Source organism: Aulonocara sp. 'chitande type north' Nkhata Bay, linkage group LG10, assembly GCF_057382095.1.
Source record: "Aulonocara sp. 'chitande type north' Nkhata Bay isolate Kocher_YH1m ecotype deep benthic linkage group LG10, A_spYH_male_GT1.1, whole genome shotgun sequence".
In the NCBI taxonomy this organism is placed as follows: Eukaryota; Metazoa; Chordata; class Actinopteri; order Cichliformes; family Cichlidae; genus Aulonocara; species Aulonocara sp. 'chitande type north' Nkhata Bay.
The window spans coordinates 5,803,986-5,824,658 of NC_141353.1; the positions used below are offsets into that span (position 1 = coordinate 5,803,986).

General features: G+C 41.1%; 1 protein-coding gene across 1 annotated transcript in view; it reads left to right on the plus strand.

The window, feature by feature from the left end:
• The first annotated feature begins 3,711 nt into the window (after window positions 1-3,711).
• The window catches only part of opcml (opioid binding protein/cell adhesion molecule-like), a 442,688-nt gene continuing 425,726 nt past the window's right edge, over window positions 3,712-20,673 (plus strand). Inside the window, exon 1 of the mRNA XM_086307912.1 lies at window positions 3,712-3,814. Coding sequence (XP_086164038.1) covers window positions 3,754-3,814 — 61 coding nt within the window. The 5' untranslated portion in view covers window positions 3,712-3,753. The remainder of the gene's footprint in view (window positions 3,815-20,673) is intronic.

Here is a 20,673-nt window from a genome sequence, read left to right on the forward strand (position 1 = left end):
TAAATATTTATATATAAACATACATAAAGAGAACCACGTTTTTTTACATTACTAATTCCTTTTGTGCAGAATTTTATATTGTTGTTGATAATTAATTAATTAAAGCAACAAATCAACCTGAAGATCCGGTTGGGAGCCGAAAGAGCCAGCTCTTTTTAGTGATCCGAAAGAGCCGGTTCTCTAAAAAGAGCCGGAAATCCCATCACTACTATCAACAGGTCCAATCTAGTGAAACAGACAAATTGATTTCAGATTAGCAGCTATGTGAATATCAGAAAGTAATCTAATTAACAAGCTGTTTTGCCAAAACTCCACGTTCATTTTTTCATTAATATTTTGAATTCGCCTTGTAGATATTGACAGTTAACCCTGTCACACGCTCCTCAAGCCTTTTAATTCATCTGCCTTTTTAAAAATTATTAATATTGTAATATTGTTATTATTATTTTAGAGCGAGGCTGTCCCCTAGGGACAGCCACTAAAAACATATCCTTTATATTTTATGATGCTAGATGTTATGCTGAATAGCATTTCAAATGAGCTCTATCATAAACACATTAATCCCTATAACAGTGATGCAGAATGATTATCTTTACTTTTGATATTTCTTTTGCACAATTTTCCATTAGCATAGTTTTATGTGTGGTGAGTTGTGTTTTATTGCTTCTTCTTATTGCTTCAAAGGGAATGGTTAAAAAAATTCCACACCACTTATAGCAAATCAGGCAAAACAATGGTATGAGTCTGGAGAATTTTTCTGTCATAAGAACTGCACAGTCATGAAGACATCTAAAATTTGATTTTTGTCACACTGGTTCAATAGCATCTACATTGTTGTATATTATACATATTACTTGAAGGTTACTACTGGAGGTAATTTAATTAATTTAGTAATTATGGCAGATAGCTGAATAATTGTAGGAAGTTCAAATTTGGATAGAGAAGATGACAGTTGAGTAGGAGAAAAAAATGCAGATAGAACAACTGACCATATCACAAGAAGAGGGCAATTGTTGATGAAAATTCACAATCTTGGTATAAAAAAAGTCCATAAATTTGTTACAGGCTGCAGCAGAGTGTGTATGTGTGGCTAAGGTATCTGGAGGTTTAACAATATTGTGTAATGTAGAAAACAAAGTGCAACTGTTTCCTTCAATTTTCTTCGATTCAATAATCGAAGTGTAGTAAGCATGACAGCATGACAAATAGCGTCTTTATAATGTTGTGTATGACTGAGAAACATGTCCTTTTGAATAGTAAGTCCCGTTTTCCTGAAGAGACGTTCCAGGCAGCCAAGGTATCTAAGAGGTTGATAAGTCCTTTGTTATAATGAGGTACCAGGTTGTGGTGGGGCGTGGTCTGCGGTGCAGTGCGGACGCACCTGCACAGCATCTGCAATCACGCCCGCCGTGCTAAAACACGGGGACTCGGGTTGGTGTGGGGTTGTGGTGGTGTGATGCAAATGTTAAATAAAGATGGCTCAAACATCCATATATTAGTGGTAAATGGTAAACGGACTGGTTCTTATATAGTGCTTTTCTACTCTTCTGAGCACTCAAAGCGCTTTGCACAACTTGTGCATTCACCCATTCACACCCATTCACACAAGCACATTGTGCTTTCTAAGAAGCATTCACACACATTCATACTCCGATGGATGCATCGGAGAGCAATTTGGGGTTAATATCTTACCCAAGGATATTTGGCATGTAGACTAGGGGAAGCCAGGAATCGAACTACCAACCTTCCGATCAGTGGATGACCTGCGCTACCGCCTGAGCTACAGCCACCCCCTATTAGTGTTAACTTATCAACTATTGGGGCAATGCCACGTAATTTGTCCAAAGGGATAGCTCAGTAGGTAGAGTGGTGGCCCCATGATCGGAAGGTCGGGGGTTCGACTCCACTGAACGGCTACCCTGAGGTACCCCTGAGCAAGGTACTGTCCCTACACACTGCTCCCCGGGCGCTGCACTGGTGGCTGCCCACTGCTTCACTGGGTGAATGGGTTAAATGCAGAGGAACTATTTCCCTATGGGGACACTTTACACTTTACACTTTAAATACACTAGTCCAGATAAAGAGCCATCAGATTTGGCTGCATCAGGTCACAAAGTTCTCTTAGGTTCTGGGGTCTTATTTGACACCCTAGGAAAACGTTCAAGTCTCTCAAGGAGTGACTTCTAAATTGCCTCTGGAATGCTATAACGTTCTGTAGCCGTGTCCAAACTTGCCGTTGGCCCTCTGCTGAATTGTTGAGATGGATAGAGTGTATACGTTTGGCGTTTTTGGACAACTCTTCTCCTAGCCACTGGGTGAGCACATCTAACTTTTCTCTAGGCTTTAAACTTAACCCTTCAATAGCATTACAAAAGAAAGCTCTCCATGCCCAGTAGTTCTCTGCTCTGTCTGTAAACTTTGTTAGACCATCTGCAACTAAGTTGCTTTTTGCCAGAAATTTAGCAAGATTATCAAAGACACTGTTCCAATTGTTGTATGTTTCTAATTGTAAAAAATGTTTGCACATGTCAGCTCACACATGATATTTTGTGTCTTGTTTACAGTTTAACGATTCATTCTTTCATTAAATCCATACCATGCATCAAATGGAATAAATCTTGCAGAAAGGAACAACGGTGTGTTTTTTTTCTTTGCAAGATGATGGTTATTTACCTGCCTAGTTAAATGTGAGGGATTAAATGTGTGTAGATTTGAAAATGGTAATTGCACATGTACCTACACAAGGGTTGTTTTACTCAATGTGGTCCTCCGATTGAACTTATGGAGAGAACGTGATCTGACCTTGAACCAACCAAACTTACTATAGAGCTTCAAAATACACAAACTGTAGCATTGAGCTGTAGAACAATAGCCATAGCCATAGAACAATGATAGAAGCTTGTAGATGAAGACTAGGGGAAGGGCAATATGGACGATAGATGACCTCCGCAGAGCCACATATTTCCAACAAATCTTAAATTCATAAAATTATATAGAGAAATACAACGCTTATGGAGCATATCTTGAAGGGTCATTTTTGTCTGGCTATGCTTTTGTATGCATTATGGCCCCTCATTCAAATAAATGTCACATCACTTGAAATATAACATCACATTTCTTGAAGATACTGCATCCAAGATTACCCACTCCCAGATTACCTTTTTCATGTGGAGGCAGCTTTGTTTTTTATGTATTAAATAGCAGTCCTTTATTATCTTTTATCCTTTTTTGTAAATATCTCATCTTATCTTTTTATCTTTATATTTTAATCTACTCTGATTATTTCATAAAAAGAAAAAAGAACTGGGGATAGAAGATTCAAAGTGAGGAAATACAAACCCCACGGAGCTACAACTGAGTGCTGTTGATCGGCAGAGGTATCAGCCAATTATGGATGAGCAGAGGCTGCTGTCCTCCCCCCCCCCCTCTTCACCCAGTCTTGTAGAGTAGTGATCCTTGTATGCGCTGTAGTATGAGGAAGAGGGGGAGAGCGATCATTGCTTGAAGAACCAGCCTCTCTCTTTCTCTCTCTCTCACTGCCTCCCTACATGAGGGCGCCAACTAGTATTTGCAGTGAATCTTCAGTACAACCTGCAAATGGGGATGAAAAGCTATTCTGACTGACAGTCAAAGAAAAGGCAGAGGGGAAAAAAAGCAAAGTGGGCAGCTTTCTGAAAGCTTTGTTGTCGGAAGATACAAAAAGAGTGTCTACATAAGAACCAAAGAGATCAGAATCAGCGCTGTTTGGGAAGCATGTATAATTCGGTATGCTTCATCATCCTGTCATGGGTGTTTGCTGCGCTTGTGTTCCCAGGTAAGGCACCTTCTTTTTCTCCAGTTTTCCGTATGTCTTTACATGCTGCTGTTTTTTATGTGGCTTTCCTATTCCTGTCAACACACAGGTGTCCACTGTTCAGTCATAGCCCCTTTCTCTCTTGCTTTCTTACTCATCTTTGTCAATAAATTCTGTCAGTAAAACTTTTTGTAAGGTTTTTTTATGTGGAAGTCTAAAGATCAGAAATTTAGAAAAAAAATTCCTGCATTCCTTCAAGAATACTCATGCACAAAGAGCGAAAAAGTTCCCTCCACCACAGACACTTATGATTCTTTACACGTATAAGACTGAGTTGAACAGAGAATTTTTTTTACACTCACCAATAAAATTACATTTTTTGTGTTTGTTTTTTATATTTGTTCAGCTGAAATAATTAGTACATCCAAAGAATGTATGCAGACGTCAATATTTTTAATGTTTGGAGATGTTTGGAGTGGATCTGCAGTATTATTAGACTGCAGAAGTTGTTGTTGTCTTAGAGTGTCTTAAATAGCTGCAGGGGTATTAGGCAAACATGTAGTTTTTTAGTGCGTTGACACATGACACTTTCCTGTCAGCGAACCCTGGACATGGTCCCACTGACTGAACTTCCTTGTGATGTCAGGAAACGTGATGTAGTAAAATTATGTTAAATCAGCCTGACATCTCAAAATGCAAATATGCTCCCAAAGCACCTGTAGTGAGAGAAATGTTTTTCCCCCCTCAAAGGGATTATGTGAACTGGATTATGCGAGGTATTTGACAGGGGAAATATGTGATATATGACTAAGTGCATTTGCATTTTATTAAGAAAAAAAATCATTTTAGGTTCTACAACATTTTAAAGAAACCTCTCTCTGGCACACCAGAATAATCAGAATGCATTTCTTTAAATAGAAGAATCACATTACAGTTATTCATCAAATATTACTGTCACTGGCTTTACATTAGCTTTTAAAAAAGATTTAAAAAATTTTTTTTAAACCATAGCTGAATGAAATCTGTATCTCTGTTTGTCCAGCCTCTTTGCATCCTTGTTTCCGATGCTGCCTCCCCAGCACACTGCAGAATAAAAAAGCAGATTTGCCACCACAGACCATAGAACATATGCAGCAATTTACTGCAGATGTCAAGAGATCTTAAATGGTAGATGCAAATAGCATGAGAAAAGGTTTATGTCAGAATGTTAGTTGAGATAAAAGGGCAGAGATTTCTTTCACTGTGATATGTTTTAATCAATATCTATTTTTAGATTTCATCTGACAGGCACTGCTCGCCTCACTTGCCCTGATGTTAATTGGATTATTGTGTATGTGGAAATAATGTAATACATAAACAAACAAGCAACAACAAAAACAACAACAAAAAGTGTGTGTGTGTGTGTGTGTGTGTGTGTGTGTGTGTGTGTGTGTGTGTTAAAAAGATACAAATATAAATATAAAAAAAATACATCATTGCTGATATGATATAGCTTTACTGGATAGTGCATAAAAAACAACAACAACAAAAAACTCATCCCACAAACGCCCCCCACCATACTTCTTTCCCCACTTTATTCATCCAGAGCTGGGTTTTGCTGAATATACATGTCTTTTTAAAGTATTGCCCTGGTTCAATTTCATATGTATTCTCTACATACCCGTATCAGAATCAGCTATTTGACTGTCAGTATTGATAGAGACAGCTATGTTGAATTTGAAAAGTGTTGTGTTGTTGTGTTTTGGTCAGAAAATTGTTTACAGAATTTATGGTATGTGTGTGTGTGTGTCACTGTGACTGTGTGAGAGAGGATAGTGTTACATTATTAATATGCCTTGCTGAAAAACTCATTCTGTTGCTGGCTTTGTTTACTTTTTTTTTTTTTTTTGGCTGAAACTATCTGGAACGTCACTCTTTGAACCTGTGATGACTATCTTTGCATTTAGATTGAGCGAAAAACTGCAAATTCTGTCTCGAATTCACCAAAGATCTAAAACCGTTTCTCAAACTCACACAGCAATCCTGAAATCTCTTCTTTATACTATTTCATGTCATCATTAATCCCTTTTACACATACCTTTCTTAGGCAAGGGAAATGTGCAGGGTCACCACTTGACAGCTGTGTCTCCCACAAAGTCAGTGTGGCGGGGCGCCACTGCAGGGTAGGTGAACGCACCTGCCGGGCATCCACAATCACGTCTCCCCGGGACAAAAGACTAAATGGGGTTCTATCATGTTGTTGTTGTTGTTTTTGGTGTATGGCTGGCAGCTGGAATGCTGCAGCTGAGTTGTGTGAACAAGCAACCAGGCTGCAAAGCATGAACGTGCACCCGGGTCTACTGTGGGTTTGTTACAGTCACCTTCAGTTTGAATGTCATGTATGCTCTCATAAACTGTGTGACAACTTTTTTGCGGCCTTGGAACATTTTCTTCAGAATATTCAAGTGCTCTGTAATATCCATCAGAAATGCAAGATCCTGCAGCCATTCCTGACGCTGTAATTCCATCACTTGATTTCCTTTTTTTCTCCATGAATTGTCCGATTTCCTCCGACTTTTATGAACTTTTACTTTCAAAATTTATCCAGCAGACTGGCCCACGGGCTGTATGTTTGGACACCTCTGCCACAGACCGACCAGAATGTCCTAAAAAATGTCACAAGAAGCAGCTTGATCAACTAATTTTTAATTTAATATAGCTCTATTAAGAAACACGTTTGCTTTTAACTCAATGTGATTAACTGTGTAGATCAGTGACCCAGCATTTTGAGTGGTTTTTGTATTTTAATTCCTATTTTGCTGTAGTAGAGAAATGTTAAGTTCTAGTGTTTACTGTTAGCATGTCTTAGTTATGTTTTAGGTTATCCCATCATGCGTGTTTGCTTGTTTATGTGTCATTCCCTGTTTCCTGTGTAGGTCTGTCTTGTCCTCTGTGTATGTCTCTTAAATTATGCTCGTGTCTCCCTCTGTCTCGTCTCCCTTGTGATTTACATAATCTTCCACGTCTACCCTGCTTCATGTACTTTCTCCCCAGCCCGTCATGTGTCTCCTCCCGTTGTCTTCCAAGTCCATCTAGTTTCCCTGAGTGTTCTTTCTTCCCGTTCCCTGTGTCATGTTGTGTGAATTAGTCTGTGTCTTGGTATTTCCTGTTATACTTTGACAGTGTCCCGTCCTCTGTTCAGTCTGTGTAGTTTTGCTTCCTCTGTGTTGTCAGGTCAACTCATTCCACCTTTGTCCGGCGTGTGTGTCCACTCTCCCTAATTACTCTTGCTTATATTGTTTCTGTTTTCTGCTGTCCTTTGTCAGGTGTTGTATTATCCCAGTGTCTCCCGCGTAATGGTCTACTTCCCTCGTCTTGGTTTCCTTGCATTTTGTGTTTGTTTTGCTTTAGTTTTCCCAATTTAGTCAATTAGTCTAGTCTTGGTTTCACATTTTGAATGTTATTGCGCGTCTCCCTCTTCTAAGTCCCAGTTAGTAAATTAATTAACTGATCACCATATATTGATTTTATGTCTTACAAAAACGTGGTTACAGCAGGATGACTATGTTAGTTTCAATGAATCAACACCCAAAAGATTGAAAACCTCAACACAAATTTAATATATTATTAGACTCAATTGGCTTCTCTCAAAATGTAAAAGAATTAACTCCTAAAGCTGTTTTTGTGGTTTAAATTACATATAATAGACTCTAATTTGTTCTTGATAATGGCTAGCCCCCTTCACACAGTAAGGTTAATTATGGAGTTCCACAGGGTTCATAGCAAGGACCAAGTCTGTCTAGACTATACATGCTTCCCTTAAGGATATGTCATTTATCATGCATATTAAACAAATATGTGGGACTGCTTTCTTCCATTTTGCAATATCTCTAAGATTAGAAACATCTGCCTCGGAGTGAGGCTGAAAAATTAGTTTAAGCATTTATTACTTCTTGGATGGACTACTATAATTTATTATGTCCTAAAACTTTATTTGACCCTAACCCTACTGACAGGGACAACAAAGAGAGATTTTGGAGACAGACACCCGCTCAACCTTTAAGATTAAGCTTAAAGCTTTCCTTTTTTACAAAGCACATAGCTTGGGCTGGATCCGGTGACCCTGAAGCCTCCCTCAGTTACACTGCAATAGTCCTGTCTTCCCCCCTCACCCCAAACAGTCATTGCAAGAACGTTTTCTTTAGTCAACATTAGTTTTCTATGTTACAACTGCACATTTTTAATTGTTAAATTAACATGATTCTTACACGGATTTTTTGTTTTTCATTTATGTCAAGGCTTTTTATATTGAATTAATGAGATAATTAGAAGTATTTATGTTTACATATCAATTTCTTTTTAGTTTATTAAGTTGCCTTATGATGAACCAATATAATTGTTGCCTTTAAATAAATATATTATATATTATATTATTATATCAGAACCACTGTTTGCATTACATGTTTAGGTTGTAGTTTGACATTAATTATAATTAGTTCAATTAGTACTGTTGATTATATAAAAAATATTAATTACAAGCGCCTTTGAAACAGTACTTTGTTAACCAAGTATCTGTATTTTGTGAGTGTTGCAGATTTACAAATGTGAACACAGAACATGTGGCTAGTTCTCTGAGAGACTCTCTCTCCATTCCGTTACGTATTGCATATGTACGCAGTGTTGCCAACTTAGCGACTTTGTCGCTATATTTAGCGAGTTTTCAGACCCCTTTTTTTAGAAAAAAAGTCGCTAAAAAATGACGTGAAAGTGCGTATCGCTTTTACTCTCAACAAGCAGCGGGTGCTGTAACGCAGTCAGTTCTTCTTTTACTCTTATGCTATTTTGTGGATCACAAGGTTTAAAACTACTTATAAACACACACACACAAAGTAACTCCACCAGAGTGCCTATTTCGGGTCACTTTTGCCAGTCCAAGCCCGGGTAAAGGAGCAGGGTTGGAATTGTGACATTAAAAAAACAATAATTGCTAAAAGAAATTTAATTTGTAGTTCTAAATAAACTCTAAATGCATTTAGGACGTTTTTTACTCACTTTATGTCTCTTCCACGATGTTATTTCTCTCTCCAACAACATAGGTTACAATTAGATTAGCATGACCAATTATGCAAATTAGGCGATGACGTCATTTGGCGACTTCTAGCGACTTTTAGGATAGCGATTTTCCTTACTGAGGAGTTGGCAACACTGTATGTACGGGGAATGTATATCCAGTAAAGGTCGATCAATGACCATGTTGTCACATCAAAAATGGCCCCTTGACAATGCCAAACGGGGTGGAGTGGGCACGCACTCCAGAGGGAAGGGGAGCCCTGTAGAGGGATTAACTTGCTGAATGGCCTTTAAAACCCAGTGGGACAACCAAGACCAAGACAGGGGTCTTCCCTGGATACCAGAGGACAATAAACAGCTGGTCTTTCCTCCTAATCAGCCTGATGTATGCCGCCAAGGCACAACTGGGGCACAGGGGTGCCTGCCACTGAGCCACCTACCAGTCCAAGCCCTTAAGGGAAGCCGATCGTAGCTCAACTGACTGGGATAGGTGGAACTGGGACAGGGCTTTTGGCAGAGGAGCTGCGTTGGGCCAGAAGACCATCCCTTTCCTGTCTGTCAAAAATCCCTGTGGATTGCAGAATGCAGAAACTACAGGATATCATGCACTGTAGCCTTATGGGTTCCAACCCCTGGACCGCGCACCAGGAAGTAAACAGTCCCCAGCCCCATTGAATGGTGGGCGAGACTCGTGCATTGTACAGGCGACTGGGGCAGGCAGCCCTAATGCGTGGAGCTTCTCCCTCTCAGGGATAAGGCCATCAGCTGGAGCTCTGCAGGGAAGGGGTGGAACAGTGACTCACTCAGAGATAGACAGTAACGTGTTACTGTAAACCCTTTACTTTTTTCAAGTAACGAGTAATGTAAGGGATTACTATAGCAAAAAAAGTAGATTACTATTGCTTTCCCATAAGCAAGCTGCGTTACTGCGTTAATAAAATGTCGTGATTTTGTTTGTGAGAGTGTCTCATGACAATGACATAAGAATGTGCAATTTCGTGGCAGCAACAAACGTGTGTAGATCAACAATGGCTAATAATAACAATAATATGTAGTGTGGGAGAGAGTACGACTATCAGGGTCTGGGAAACACAAAGCCTTCACACTCGCGCCACTCCTCGTCCACACAAACTCCACATCAAGCATCTCCTCTAACGCTCAGGAGTCAAAGAAACGAGGGTTACAATGAGAAACGACTGAATTCTGCAGAGCCGGGCAATACTAACTGGAGTTGCTCAATATTCCAGCGACGAGTTGCTCAGCGCCCCTGCCTTAAGAAGAGCCAGCAAAAAAATGCAGAATTGCAGGTGATCAGCTGCAGGTGCTGGGGCCAAGGGTGGGAGCTCAATCTGAGCCAGGCAGAGAGACAGGAGAGAAGGAGAGCAAATCGAGCTGGAGAAGGGAGAGAAAAGACAGAGCAAAAACAAAAACATTTGTGGCCACACTGGGCCAGGCACAAGGACCATAACAGTTTTAGTCTGTAAAAAGTGACAAAAACATTAGTGTCTGCTGTACACTCTACGTGGGAAGAAAACTTCTTTCTACAGCAAAAAATGAAACTTCAAATCTGAGCAGGCTGAAAGGTTTATTGCTTTATTACGTATCCAAGGAGGTCCCTCTGTCCAAAAGCAGCGGGATGGCTGAAAATCAGGGCATGTGGGGCCAGAGGGGCCACCAGGCCTCCGTCTGTGTGTTTACTCCCTGGAGGCAAAGAGACCGTCCTCGCCCTCTGGAAGTAGGGCCAGATCTTGTCGACCACTTGCTACCCTGAGCTCAGAGCCATTTCCGTGCCAGGGCCCTCAACATCTCATGTTGAGAGGGGCTTAACGGAAGCGGAGCAAGGTCACCCCTGTCCCACTGCCACATGCCTGTCCTGTAAAAGAGAGGCAAGGGCCTGGGCAGCACCGCAACCGTGCTGTCCATCCCGATGATAACATGGATCCCCTGAAGTCGAGGCAGAAGCTGGTCCATGAGGTCCATAGGGTCTTGTGGACTGGGTTCTGGGCATTCCGCTAGATCAATTTGTTGGAACTGCAGGCATCCTACCCTACTGGGGAGGTGTTTGTGGAAATTAACTAGTTACTGGACTTATTCAACAGGTCCTGTTCCAGATTGGACAGGTCCCTCCACCAACTGAGAGCCCAGTGGAGCCCTCGGAAGACCACCACTGTAGCCTGTGAGGAACAGACCCAGGTTCAGTAGAGGATGTTGAATTGTTTTATGTGCAGGAGCGCCAGTGGTACCACCTGCATCGTGTTGGCCATGCAGCTCATGAGGTGTAGGCACAATCCCCAGCTGACCCGAGAGCGGAGTCGAAACTGGCCTAGTCATGGCCTGAGAACCTGTCGTCATTCTGCAGTGAGGGACACAGAGGCCGTAATGGAGTCCAGGGACTTGCCCAGAAAGGTCATGACTTGCGAAGGATGCAGCTTGCACTTCCTGGGATTTGTGCGCAGGCCTAGAGCCGGATCATGAGATACTAGCAGTGATCAGGGGTTTAAAATCCAGGGGTCTGCCAAGATAGGCTCTCCACCACATGGGTTAGTCTTCAGCAGATTAGTCTAAACTAAATCCAAAATCCAAAACTTTTACCCTACGTGTGTGAATTTCTCATATTGGGATTTGCTTCCACAAGAAATCATATTCCTCACCTTGGGTCAGTAGCGGTTTTAGATACGGGCGACACGGGCGGTTGCCCGGGGCGGCATCGTGGTGGGGGGCGGCATCATGGGTATTGGCAAAAAATAAATTAAAAAAAGATTGTACTCATGTTGCCCCGACGTCAGCCAGTGCATATTGGGAATGGCATAGGCACCGATCGGTTTTCTATTGCCCATTTAGTGGAAGTAGGGGCACCCTTCGTTTGCGAAGTGCGCCTGCTGCTTGCGGTGCAGAGAGGAGGGGGCGAGGCGGCGGGGGGATTCTCTGACCGGCCGGAGCAGCATCTGATAACCAAAATAAAACAAAATAAAAACAAACCAACAAACACGAAAACACCAGACATAATACAGACTTATAATTTGCACCGATGTTTTTTTGAAATTCTATACACGAAAAGTGAGCGTGAGAGCCCTCGGTGCGCCTGCTTGCTGCTGAAGTCAAAGTAAACTTTATTGTCATCTCCGCTACAGTCCAGTATATAGAGAGACGAGACGACGATTCTCCAGTTACAGCAGTGCAAGTAAACAAACAATATATATATGAAGAGTAAGAAAATAAATATACACTTTAGGACTCGGGGTAAAGGGATCAATAACAATTAAAAATTTACAGTTTGATGATTTAAAGTCTCACACACAACCTGTCGAAAGGGGAGGGGGGGGCTGCTTCCACATAGAGCACATTTCATTTATAATGTTGTAAATCCAAGTCCATTATGTATTCATGATTTGAATCCTGGGTTGTGTGAAATCTCAAAAATGCACCCTAGACAAAGTGAATCTGTGAACTAAGGTGTAGGTGTGTTAGGTTATGTGGTGATCCTTGGGTTGAGGGATGGGTGTTCATACTGGAGTGAAAAATTAAAACCAACAGAAGATGGACAAGAAAAGTTCAAAGCCATCAGGTCCTCAGTTCAGAAAAAAGAGAAAAGAAGAGGAAGAGGAACGACCCTCAACCTGCTGGGGCAGCAGGTTGAGGGTTGCAGATGTTAACAGACTCAATAAACTGATCTGCAAGGCCAGTAATGTTGTGGGGATGGAGCTGGACTCCCTTAGAGTGGTGTCTGAGAGGAGGATGTTGTCCAAGATAAGGACAATGCTGGATAATACCTCCCACCCACTCTATGATGTGCTGGCTATTTACAGGAGCACGTTCAGTGAGAGACTGAGATTACTAAAAGCACCACTGAATGACACATGAAATCATTCCTCTCCTTGGCCATCTCCCTGTACATCTCCTCCGTCTAATACACTCTAAACACGTGTTTACACTACTACGATAGTTACACCCTTTTGCACATGCTCTACTGTAAAATAATACATTTCACATAAAGTTCACAAGTTAGCAGCGGTCCCCGCAAAAAAAGGTTGTCCGACAATATTTTCACGGACCGGTCTTTAAGGTGTCGCAGATAAATACAACAAAATAAAACCAGTACTGTTACCAAAAAAGAAGAAGATTTATTCATAACACACGGGAAAAGACCCAGGGACACTGAGTTAATGATGAAAATGATTAAAAAAAATTGAGACTGAAAACCATAAATTTCATACCCGAGTCTCAACTGTTGTGGCCTAGTACCAAATGAGTCACGGACCAGTACGGGTCCGTGGCCTGGGGACCGCTGGGTTAGTGATAAATGTCAATCATGTATATTTTACCTGTGTAAGATTCTCATCTCAGTAATATTCTTGATATTTATAATTGAGCGATTTGTTTATATTAGTGCTATTTCTTAAATTTGTAAACTTTGTAATATATTGTATTATTTAATTAGTTTAGTGTGTTATTGTCTTGGAGTGACTGTAACCCACATAATTTCCTTGGGGATTATTAAAGTATTAGTAGTCTGTATTAGTAGTATATGGTGGAAAAACAGTCTTGCAGTGCCTCTAAGGACCCTTCTGGCCACACACTCACCTGCTTACAAAGTGGTTTGGTGACTTTGACCAGGAGCCTGCATGCTGGCATTAGCATAACAGTGATGTGATCACAGGCACCAAAGTAGGGGAGGGGGAGGGCTTTGTAATTTCTTCTCTGGGTAGTGAAAACATTATCCAGCATGTTGTTTCCCCCGTATAGGAAATTTAATGTTTGTGTAGTTTAGGAAGCACAGTTTTTGGGTCTGCATTACTGAAATCGCCTGCCAGGACAAGAAACGCATCTGAGTGGGCCGTCTGCTGCTCACTGACATGCTGATACAGTTCATTCAGTCCTTCACTCCTGAAGAAGTCACGTTGATGAGCGATAAAGCGTTTCTTCCAATGAAAACACTACGTCCAGATGAACAGAATCAACTTTTGGGGCCTCACTCCTGTTGTTGTTATTGGAGCAAGGAAGGATATAGACAGCAACAAACAGTATGGCTGAAAATTCCCGGGGTAGGTAGAACGGTCTGCACTTTATGATCATAAGTTCCAGCAGTGGTGAACAGTGTTTGCAAGCGACAACAGCATCGTGACACCAGGCATCGTTGATGTAAACACAGAGTCCCCCTCCACAAGCCTTAACCCCTTCGGCGAGAGCTCTGTCTGCCTGGAAGCATGCTAACGAGTTGAATGGCAGTGTCGGGAATGTTATTGTTAAGCCATACGTATATACATGTGATATATACATATCACATTCGATAAGTGTTTATGCTCAACATAATTCTAAAGAGGTGCCATCTCCAACCAGATCTTTCTCAACAAGGCATTTCAGTCCAAATAGCAACTTCTCTTTGGATGTTCAGATATTAGTACCTTTTTGAATAAACTCTAAAGCGTGCTCTGTCACCTGATTTGATGATGAAGACCACTATATTTCACCATTTTTTGATGTGATTGCCTTGATATGAATAGTAGTTCCTACATTAATTCATTTAGTTCATAATCAGAATCATCACATTCTGAATTGACCTCAAGATGTTCTTCATCTTCAGACACAACTTTAATCACAAAGGAGAAGGATGGTTTCAGAGCCTCTGGGGCTGTCAACCGTTAACTTCTGCTGCGCATTTTGTAAAATTCTGACAGGCAAGTATATAATATGAAGCTGTCAATTGCGATGTTGTTAGAACTCCCTTGCAGAGAATCTTCATATGTTTTGTTCCTTTACTGCTGAGTGTTCACGCAGTGTGGGTGGAGTTTACAGAAGTGACATTTCAGTGACTCTTTAAACTATTTGTGTTTCTTTCGCAGTTTTACAGCATCCTCAAAAGTATTGTAGATCATGCGTACAGACGTCGTGACCTAACAGGGTAATTACTCCAGATAAACACTGGCCAGAGTGTTTAAGGTAACTTAGGGCAACTAGTTTCAAATATCACAACATATTTAAATGACACCTCTGTTTTCTTTTTTAATTTTGATGGAAACGCCTTTCGTTTCCAGTTGTGTTCTTGAACACAACTGTGCTATTTCATGAGGAGCTACATATCTTAATTGTAAAACAAATTTGTAAAGTTGAAAAAAAATGGACAGCATTTTGCTAACTGCCCTACAGAAACACAGCCAAAGCGGGCAGAATTCCACCCAACTGCCCATTTCTGCCAGACCTGACCTATACAGCTGAATGCAATCTCTTCAGGCAACAGATTAATCAGATTCAAAAAATAAAGATCTCATTAAAATAATCTGGAAGTTTTTTTCAGTATTTGATGAAGACACTATCTAGGCTTTTCAGACAGAACTCTGCTTTTGCTTTTTGGGTGAAACAGCATCCAGTTCATGGAGGCAGTGAAACAATAACATGGCCTTACAGTGACTCCATTCAGAAACTAATTACTTGCAGTTTACTAGAGTGAATGCCTTTGACGGACATACAGAGATCCTTTTGTAAAAAGCAGCACACTATTTTGTTGTTACGCAGGTCCAACACTAACTGGCACACATACAGCATTATAACTGGGGGCTTGGTGTCAAATTTACAGCCCATGAGTCACATCTGGCTGAAATGATATTGATGACTTAAAGCCGACTGAAGAACTGATAAAATTAGGAGCTGGCTAATGTGATACCCATTTTCCATTGTGGAGGACGAAAGGCCAGGCCATGCATAAAAATAAGGCTTTCATGAAAAACTGAATTGTTTGCTTACTTGGTAGCAGATAAACTTCAGTTCATCTGTTGTAAGCCAAGAGGGCAAGAAAGCAAAGTGGAGAAGAACTCAATGTTGAAAAGGTTTATTGCAAAACAACAAGTAAACACAGATGAGCATGTCAGGCGAGGGAATTCCTGGTGACTGTTTGCATTATGGGAACAGGAGGCTCCAGAGCTTTTATTTCTCTCTCTCAAAGGAATACGTTTGAGGTGAGTGTGGCAGCTCACTTAGTTAATTCAGTATTCTTACTGAATTACCTAGAGTGGGACTATTGGTTTGTTTGATACAAACCAATAGTCGACACAGTCGTAGAAAGTTTGGCAGGTGGGTGAGTTGAAGTGGTGAATTCTCTAATAATGGATTACTGAGGGAATGGACCATCTTGGTGGCAAGAGGTCGGTCATACCTACCTACATAATCCAAATTAGATTTGGACAGAGTGGCAGGGGCAGATCTAGAGGGGTGGCATGGGGTGGCTTGTGCCACCCTAGTTTTGCATATGGCAGTGTTGTTTATTAAAATAGGATAGCATTAACACTTTGAGCCCAGCAACACCCGTGGAAAGGGGAAGAGATCCTCCTGGACCCTCTTTGAACAAGACTCAGTGGTCCATCTGCATCTAAAGGACAAAGGTCACTCCTTCGAGGACACCAGTGTTCACATTTTGGACAGAGAAGACAGATGGTTTGAAAGAGGAGTGAAAAGAAGCCATTCACTGTGAATGACCCTCTATGAACAGAGGAGTTGGCTCACGACACCAACTGTTTGCCATCTATAATCCAGTTTTGAGATCCCTTTCCCAGACGCCTTAATGCCTTCTGACCTCAGGAAATCACATGATAGGGTGGGGGTAGGGTTTCACAATGAGTTCACCCGAAACCTTGGCTGATTGTGACCTACACCTGTTTTCACATATTGCCTCGTGTGATTAAGGTAGAGGATCATTAGGGGGTCCATTGTCCCTCTTGGTGGGACACTCCCATAGGGCTTAAATCTGGGACTCTCCACCATTTGACCGTCGAAGTGAAGAAGCTTCTTGGATGAGAGGTTGAACTTCTTCAAGCAACTTAAAGAAGTCCAGACACCTTTCGTTTCCAGGCTCCTTAGAAAATGCTTTTTTTTTTTTAAGTTTTGGGAGTGCCAGCAACAAAAGCCATTGAGCGAGAGTTACACTCGAAGTAGCACAGGAATAGAGCTGGAGGGAAAGAGAGAGAAAGAGAGCCAGGGACAACAGCGTCACATTATATTAATCATTATAGTAATCATCCACAACTATTTTCAGTTGCGGATGATAAAGGATTCAGAAAGTTTATTCATGCAGGCCTATATGACAGAGAATGTGCATCTTCTTTTTGTTTTCATATTATAATTTATATTTAATTGTGTTGTGGTTTGCAGTGTTTTGTGTTGTTTCACTTTAAATTTGTAAAAGGAAAAAGCTGAAAATTTAAATAGTTAAAAGTTGGTTTTTGTATTATATGATTTATTTATTACATTTTATGTGGAGTGAATAAATAAAAGTATATTTATGGTGGCCTCTAGAGACAAAGTACGTACAAACTCCAAAACATGTTCAAAACACAACAGAAGTGCTCCAGAATGCTAGGCCCAAGGTTGAGCTTTGGTTACCTAGTGGCTACACAAGCCAGGAAGTACCAGCGATTTGGTGTGTGGTAGCAACAGGTAAATGAACATTTTTTTTTTAATTTTTTGAAAATATATATGAGTGCTTGTAATACACACATGCTTTCAATTGTGTAATTTAAGTGATCTAGGTAGCTCTGTTTTGGAAGTTCAGTTAACGCTAGAAATGTGTTTTGGAGTTTGTACGTGCTTTGTCTCTAGGGGCCACTGTATATATTTATATATAAACATATATAAATAAAACCACGTTTTTTTTTACATTAGTAATTCCTTTTGTACATAATTTTATGTTGTTTTTAATAATAAATTAATTAAAGCAACAAAACAACCTGAAGAGCTGGTTGGAAGCCGAAAGAGTTTTTAGTGAGCCGGAATTCCCATCTCTAATGGTTGTGTCAGTGAGGGTACTAATGTAGGGTACTAATGCATGTCACAAAGGCAGACTGCAGTGTAAACACTGTCTGCCGGTGGAAAACAGGAGGAATAACACATGTTGTCAGGCCTGCAGGGTTTATCCCTGTGGTATGCTCAGTCTTCGGCTGGACAAATATTTTTTGTTTAGTGGCATAAATAATTTGTGGAGCATCTTATTGTGACTCCTGATTGTTCTCTCATTTTATTTATACTAGTATTTTTCAATTGTTGTATATATTTAAAAAACATCCATCCATCCATCCATTCGCTTCCGCTTATCCTTTTCAGGGTCGCGGGGGGCGCTGGAGCCTATCCCAGCTGTCATAGGGCGAAAGGCGGGGTACACCCTGGAGAGGTCGCCAGTCTGTCGCAGGGCTAACACATAGGGACAGACAACCATTCACACTCACATTCACACCTAGTGGCAATTTGGATTATCCAATTAACCTATCCCCACAAGCTGCATGTCTTTGGACGGTGGGAGGAAGCCAGAGTACCCGGAGAGAACCCACGCAAACACGGGGAGAACATGCAAACTCCACACAGAAAGACCCCGGCCTGATGTTGGAATTGAACTCAGGACCTTCTTGCTGTGAGGCAACAGTGCTAACCACCGTGCCGCCTATATTTAAAAAACAAACAAACAAAATGCCAGATGCATTGGCTGCATTTTTAGATAAATAATTGTATAAAACTTCATTGTGTGCATAGGTTTTCAAAATTTACAATTTATCTTTGCATTTCAAGTTATGAAAATAATCTACTAAACATTTCTGTGGTTTTTACAGTAAAAATATAACTACTAATATGATTATATATATTTTTGTGTGATTTCAGGTCACTTGTGTTAATACAGTATGCCAGTGAAAATAAAAGCAAATTCAGATATGTGAGGTTGAGCTGAAAAGAAGGATACCAAGCAAGGGAAGTGAAAACAAAAACATTTGAAGGTGAAATATAAATGTAAAATCAAAAATAGTAAAAAATGGCCCATCATATTTGGGGCCTCAGAGGGTTAACCCAACAAATCATGAAAAATTAGGTTACATTTTTATTCATGACAGTGGCAATTCCTGACTTTTGTGTAAATTTAAGCATGTTACAATTTAATTTTTTCAAACAAAAAAAGCATGATATGTAAGTTAGACTCGTGTTTGCAAATGAAATGCCCCATGTTGTGCAGGTTTCTGGATTTTATACTTATTGGTAGTGGTGGGCGGATCAATCCAAATATCGATAGTATCTATCCCAAGTCGGGATCGGTATCGGATCGATACTAGCCTGGTTAGATCGATTCTTTACTTTGAGTTCTGCTTGTTTGCTATGCTGTGCTTTTGGCAAAAACGAAACAGCCAGGTCGCTGGACTCGCTGCTCCTGTGTCAGCGGAGAGCAGGCACTTTGCTCCCCCCCACCCCCCTCTTATGTTTCGGTGTTGCGCCGACACGTCACGTGACTTAGACATTTTCGGGGTTATTAAGTTGTTTACATATTAATTATATTTTTACCAATTGTTTTTGTTGTTGAGAATTTTAATTGTAATTTTTGTATTATAGTTTATCAACAGTATTTGTTTTAATTTGTTTACTGGTTTGCGTGCACTTAAGATTAACAAAAAAAAAAAGATCGCCACCACGGCATTTTCATGCTTCGCAGCATCATTTATTCTTACAATAATCACACGGTTGCTGTAACTACATTCAACGGCTGCAGCTTTCCCGCTCTCCCAGCTCACCACCACCAAACCTGCAGCGGCATCGCAGAACACGCCCTGCCACTAACCCCCATTGCCCGCTTCACCCCACCCCGCGAGCAGGCGAGGGAATCGGCCCAGACCATCGGCGCTCCATGCCCCGGCCCAGCGACACCACCTGGTGGAGGCGCAGGCAACCACTCTGGCGGTCGCCTGCGCCCCCAGCGGAAGCCCGGGAGCTGGCCTGATGGCCACCCATATGGCAAGCAGCGGCGGCGCAGCAGGAGTGGAAGTGAGCTGGGGCTCACAGGCAGCTGGGCAGACGACCATGCAGCCTGCGTGCCGAAGCGGACAGCATGCCGCCCTCAGATAGCATGCCGCCCTCAGGCAGGACCCCCGCGCACCTCGACCTCCATCTCGGGGTGAGCCTCTGAGTGATCCACCCTTACAGTGATCACCCGGTTGCTGTAACAATAGCCTACATTCAACGGCTGCAGCCCTCCTGCTGTCAGCTGTACACATCAGCACCAAAAACAAGTATAGCACAAGCAGCGTACAGGTTTTAAGCCGGTGAGGCATGATTGTAGATGCAGTGAAGGTGAGTCCATCTCATCTGCAGCAGCATCGCAGACCACGGCCCTCCACAATAATAAAGGATTTTTTATTTAATTTCAAATAAATTATTTCTCCTTGGCTAAATTCATGTGTTATGTAACTGAAATGTTTAATTATGTGGGCTGCAAAAAATAATTAATTTTCTATATCTATATCGTCTATAACATTAATATTTATATAGTCTATAACTATATTTATGTGAAATATTTATACTTATTGCATTTGAATCATTTCGCCATATATAACACCTGCGTATGTCTTTTTAAAAAAGGCTTTGATTTTACCACCCCATCTGATTTCCATGTCACCCTAAGAAAATTTTCCTAGATCCGCTCCTGCAGAGTGGAACACCAAAACAGCAACAGACCAGTGCAGTACTATGACAGTGACTGCTTAGCTTTGATGGCAAATCTCTTGTGTTGGAGAGTGGACTAGATATCATCATCATCATCATCATTTATTTATTTATATAGCACTTTAAAAACACACCTGGTAGACCAAAGTGCTGTACAATACCAATATGCACATAGTAATAAAACCAGACATAGCAATAAAGTTAAAAAAAACAATAAAAAAATGTCAGTTACCCACAGAGTTAAAAGCCAGGGAATAAAAATAGGTTTTTAATAAAGACTTAAAAACTGGCACTGATGTAGCCTGTCTAATATGGAGAGGAAGGTTATTCCAAAGCATCGGCGCAGCAACAGAGAACGCTCGGTCTCCTCT